Consider the following 6,000-nt stretch of genomic DNA (forward strand, 5'->3'; position numbering starts at 1 on the left):
GATCAAGGGAGAAGAAAAACAGAAAGAAGAAATAAGGGGAGATAATGATAGGAAAGGGACTGGGAAATAATTATTTCATAGTATTGGTATCTGGAGCTAATGTACGGAAAATGAAGAAGAGTGAAATAAACCAATGACTAGTGGGGGGCGGGGGAGGAGGAAATACTCAAAAGCAAATAATAGGGAGGAAAGGGAGAATTAGAAGGAACAGGAGGAGAAGATGGGAAGAAAAGAAATATGAATAAGTGTGAGTAGTGGGGGAAAGAAATGTGGCCCCGGCAGTATGGATATAAGAGAGACAAGAGGTGATGGAGCCCAGGCAGTGAGGAAGACAGAGGGTATGAAAGAGATTGTATGATAAGGAGAGGGAACTATTGACCGGGGAAGATGGAGTTTAGAAGGGGAGATTAGACATGGAGGAGATGGAATGCTGAGGGGATGTGGATAGTGTAGAGGAGACATGAGAACCAATAGGGGTGGAAGTATGATGGTGGTGACAGGAGCTGGGACCAGGGCTGGCCTCATGGGTGAGAGACGTTGCATAGGGCCCCTTGCTCAGACTGGTCCCATTCCCCAGTCAGTTTACTACTCTACTGTCTCGTGGGATAGTTAGAAACATCAATGAGAGAAAAAACATTGATCAGCTGCCTCCTGCACACCCACTACTGGAGACATTGCATAGGGCCCCTTGCTCAGACTGGCCCCATTCCCCAGTCAGTTTACTACTCTACTGTCTCATGGGATAGTTAGAAACATCAATGAGAGAAAAACATTGATCAGCTGCCTCCTGCACACCCACTACTGGGGATGTGCCCGCAACCAAGATACATGCCCTTGACCGGAATCGAACCTGGGACCTTTCAGTCCGCAGGCCGACGTTCTATCCACTGAGCCAAACCGGTTAGGGCTCATCTTGAAATTCTTAATAATTTTTAACACGGGCCTCTGAATGTTCATTTTTCATTGAGCCCCACAAATTCTGTAGCTGATCCTGAATGGGACTGACCATGTGATGGGTGAAATGGGGGAGAGCTCTGATAGGGCCATGAAGGATTCTGGTAGGGCCTTGGTGGACGGGGACTATGAATGGCAAGTGATGCCATCGAAGTTATAAATGAGGGTGCTAATGGACAGACAGCTGTCTTTAAAGGGTTGCAGAGATTACCCCTCATGGGTGAGGCTGAAAATGGGGTGTGCTACAATGGTGGGGAGTGAATAAAGGCTACAAGATCATAACACAATGGCCAATGATAACACGGGGCAGTGGTGATGGGCTGAAGAACTTAATGAAGACGTGTCACAGAAGGTGATCAGTTGGTAGGGAATCATGGTGTGACAGGTATACAAGGGTCAGTGAGTAGGGGTGACAGTAGATATCTCCTAAGCCTTCTTGTAGGTCCCATCAGTCCGTGAGCCATCAATATGTCTATGTGTCTCTCTCTTGTGGCTCAAAATGTAGGAGTGGATGCCTGTGGTGCGTTTCCTACCGCTTAGCACAGCGCCAATGTAATAGTTGGGGGGGTGGGGGGGGCAGAGGAGGGGTATCCACCCAATTGAAGGAGGGGCAGGAGGTGATGGGGCCAGAGCCAACTGGGACAGGGAAGTGGGGTGAGGTTAGGATATTAATGGGGAAAATATTGGAATCCGTGGGTATGACAGAGGATAAGTCGACAGGAGAGGCCCAAGGGGGAGGGGTCGAGCGAGAGGCGACAGAGAGGGGCGCTGACTCCTGACCTCGGCCATCCTGACGCTCTCTGCGGGCGGCCTCAGAGGCTGCTGTGGAGGTCGCAGAAACCGGGCGGGACTCTGAGGAAAGGGCTGTGCACTGGCCCCGGCGTCTAAAACCGCGCCACGTTATTTCTATTTCCGGCGGGGGGGCGGGGGCGGGCAGCGCAAGCAGACGCTGAGGCGTCCTCCCGTCGCCTGGCAACCGCCACGCTCTCTCAGGGCGCTGCGGAGTTTCGAAGCGGGAGGCGCCCTTGAGGCTCCCACCGGGGCCACGTCCTCCCTGGAAATATGCAAATCTCCTAAATGGGGCGGGACCAAGGAAATAAGGGGGCGGTGCCTCTGCGAAGCTAGGAGGAGTCCCAAGGGGTGCACAGAAGTTAGAAATAGCGAAGAGACAGGAGAGAGCGAATGGCTGGAGGCAACCGAGAAAGAGGCCTGTGGACGGGACAGGGAGCCGGCAAAGGAGAGCCCAAAGACTAACGCTTATGAGGAAATTGGACCAGACGGTTCTGGATGGGGAAGGGCCCGCAGCCACCCTCTGTGACAGAGACTCTGTCAGGGGAACAAGAAATCATCTCAATTCGAGTCAATTCCACCCCTTAGGAAGCAGTTACTGTGTACAAAACACAGGCAGGAAAAACGAAGATAGAGAAACTACGGGCTCCGCCTTTAAAGAGTTTGGTCACTAGTGTGAGAAAAGTAGGGTGCAGAGTTCAAGACACCCTGGGAAAACGTATTTGGAACCACATCGTGAAAATCTGCTCTTCTCTCAAGACCTCTCACCCTCCCTCTTTCTCTCCCTCCCTCTCTCTCTCCCTCCCCCCCCTCTCTCTCCATGAATCATGCAAGACCCCTCTAGTTCTATTTTTCCCCCCTTTATCCCCATCCTACCCTCATCCTCAGCCCCTTGACATTCATGCTACTGTGCTGGGATATGTAATTTGAAATATGTATACCATTTTTATTCGTGTGTTTGTAAATGTTTGATAATGGTATCAGACTTTAGGGGTCATCATATTTTCTACTTTTTTCACTCGACATTCTTTTTCAGGATCTATCCCTGTTGCAGTTGGTGTTGTCATCCCAGTTCCTTGCTTCTGATTGCTGCATAGGACCCTGTATTGGACACCCACACATTTCACTTCTACCTCCCAAGTGATGGGTACCAAGGCTGCCTCCGCATCCCTAATACCACCAACAAACAATGCAGCGATGATTGTCTGTGGTCCTTTCTAGATCTGTGTGCAAATTCCTCTGAAACATATACCTAGGAGTGAGATTGTTAAAGTCATAGGGAATGCACTGGGTCACAGCATTCACATATGCAATTTGTCCTGCATAGTGACACCCAGCCAGGAGGCCAGTGGGGGCTGAAAAGCAGTCCCTACTCTCTCCCCTGTAATGTGCCCTGCTGGAGGAAGATGTCTCCTTTTCTTCCCACAAAAGCTCTGTTCCCTAGTCAAGTCATGAACCTAGAAGGCTGACTACCCAGAAGTTATGCCTGTTTCAAATTCACCTGCACAGTGGAGAACTCCATTTTCCAATGCCACAGAGTTGTCCAGCAGCCTGATGGAAGCCTGAGTACTTACCTTCACCAAGTACTGCTAGATTGCACACCACAATTGCTGCCCTCCACTCTAGTGTAAGGATTTCTGTCCCCCATGCCCATCCTTGCTAGCATGTGGTAGTTACTAATTTATAAATTCATATAGTGTATACTAAGTGCCAGATACTATTGTAAGTGCCTTATAAATACTGACTCATCTAATTAGACAATTTTTAAATTTTTCTGTCAATATTGAATAGCATCAACACCTTTTTAATTAGCATTTCTCTAACTACTAGTGATATTGAACATCCTATATAATAAAAGGGTAATATGCAAATCGACTGAACCACAGAACAACTGGTCGCTATGACGCACACAGGAGCTGCCCCCTGGGGCAGTGCGCTCCCACAGGGGGAGCACCGCTCAGCTAGAAGCCAGACTCACGGCTCATGGCTGGCGAGTGCAGTGGGGGTGGCAGGAGCCTCTCCCGCCTCCACAGCAGTGCTAAGGATGTCCGACTGATGGCTTAGGCCCACTCCCCCTGCCCCCTCCCGAGGGCTCCCGGACTGTGAGAGGGTGCATGCCGGGCTGAGGGACCCCCCTGAGTGCATGAATCTCATGCACCGGACCTCTAGTTTCTCTACATACTGGTATATGCATAAGCCACTTGGGGTTCCCTTTTTGTGAACTGTCTATTTATAGCCTTTGCCTGTTTTTCTATTGGTCTTTTTCTTTTTGATTTGCCAGAGGCCTTTGTAAAGTCTGGACATTAATCTGCTTTCAAAGACTGGACATTTTGTCTGTGATATTCTTTGTAGAACAATGATCCTTAATTTTGTAAACCTTTTTAGATAGTTTTTATTTTTTACTAGAGGCCCAGTGCACAAAATTCGTGCATGGGTAGGGTCCCTAGCAGCTGCCAGTTGCCAGACTGGGCCTTCCTTCCCCCGGCTGCCTGCTGCTGCCATCCCCAGGCCAGACAGGAGGGGCTACGGGCAGTTGGCCGGCGGCCCTGCCCCCTGGTCGAACTCCTGGTTGAACTCCTGGTGGAGGGGACAATTTGCATATTAGGCTTTTATTACATAGGATATGCTTTTTCAGTGTGATTTAAAAATACCTTCAAGGTCATCAAGATATTCTCTGTCATTTTCTTCTATTAGCTTCATAGTTTTACTTCTTCATATTCAGTTCTCTAATCCATCTGCAGTTCATCTTTGTATATGTGTGAGACAAGGATTTGATTTGATTTTTCTTGATGGAGTGAGCCAATTTTTCAACATCTTGGTTCCTAAATATACATGGGTCTGTCCTGAGATCTCTGGTTGTTCCTCTGTCAGCACCAGGGTTTTGTAGCTAGTTGTCATGGTTAAAGGGCAAGGCCCTCATCCTTACTTCTTTGGTCAAAATTACATTAGCTATCCATGAACTTTTACCATCCCATATAATTTTTTTGATGTTTTTCAAGTTCCTCATTAGAAATTTTAATTGGAACATCATTGAATTTATGAATTAATGTTGGAAAAGTTAACATTTATACAATGATATCTTATTCATGAACTGCGACTGCTTATCTGGTGGACAAACAGAACAAAATATGGCTGAGGCATCGTGTGCATGGAGGTGGTGGGAAAGGTGTCAAATGAAGCTGAAGAAGCAGGCTGAACCAAACTGAAAGCCAAGCTAATAGAAATGAGGTGGAGCTGGGCAGGCATCAGGTCTCAGGTTACTTGTATGTTTACAGGAAACCTGACAACACATTGGGACCACCAGCTGTGGGACCACCATGATCTAGAGCAGTGATGGCAAACCTTTTGAGCTCGGCGTGTCAGCATTTTGAAAAACCCTAACTTAACTCTGGTGCCGTGTCACATATAGAAATTTTTTGATATTTGCAACCATAGTAAAACAAAGACTTATATTTTTGATATTTATTTTATATATTTAAATGCCATTGAACAAAGAAAAATCAACCAAAAAAATGAGTTTGCGTGTCACCTCTGACACGCGTGTCATAGGTTCGCCATCACTGTTCTAGAGAGACTCCATAACATTCCTAAAGGGCCATAACATCAGAGAGTGACCTAGCCATCCATTTCTTATACTATTGTGGGGATCTGTGTCTTCTGGTTCCCTAGTTACTTCTTAAAGGACCATTGCACAAGCAGGTGGCCTGCCAAGGCAACAGTAATTCAATCCAGAAAACACTCTTTTTAAGTACCTGTTACATAGCAGGCACAGGCAGGCACAAAAACCACAAAGGTGACTAAGGCAGAGTCACTTCCCTTTCCCTTGGGGGAAAGGAAGAAAGCAGAGTCTGCAATTCTAACACAATGTGATGGTATCGTTTAGAACAGTGGTTCTCAACCTTCTGGCCCTTTAAATACAGTTCCTCATGTTGTGACCCAACCATAAAATTATTTTCGTTGCTACTTCATAACTGTAATGTTGCTACTGTTATGAATCGTAATGTAAATATCTGATATGCAGGATGGTCTTAGGCGACCCCTGTGAAAGGGTTGTTCGACCGCCAAAGAGGTCGCGACCCACAGGTTGAGAACCGCTGGTTTAGAACATGCCATTCAACAGAGAGCACACAGGTGCTCAGAAAATCGAGACACTAATACTAGAGAGCATTACTTATAAGGCGGGGAAAGAAAGACCCGAGCATGGGAGATCAGAGAACCACAGGAGGTTGAAAGGAATGTGACATGTTCAACTCACAG

The 6,000-nt window shown here is 47.2% G+C and overlaps 1 protein-coding gene across 1 annotated transcript in view; it reads right to left on the minus strand.

Moving 5' to 3' along the window:
- CFAP58 (cilia and flagella associated protein 58) overlaps nt 1-1,809 on the minus strand; it is an 85,060-nt gene extending 83,251 nt beyond the window's left edge. The window contains exon 1 of the mRNA XM_014549378.1: nt 1,735-1,809. Within this exon, the coding sequence (XP_014404864.1) occupies nt 1,735-1,743 (9 nt within the window). The 5' untranslated portion in view covers nt 1,744-1,809. The remainder of the gene's footprint in view (nt 1-1,734) is intronic.
- Between the last annotated feature and the right edge of the window lie 4,191 nt (nt 1,810-6,000).

This window comes from Myotis brandtii, unplaced genomic scaffold (assembly GCF_000412655.1).
Source record: "Myotis brandtii unplaced genomic scaffold, ASM41265v1 scaffold550, whole genome shotgun sequence".
In the NCBI taxonomy this organism is placed as follows: domain Eukaryota; kingdom Metazoa; phylum Chordata; class Mammalia; order Chiroptera; family Vespertilionidae; genus Myotis; species Myotis brandtii.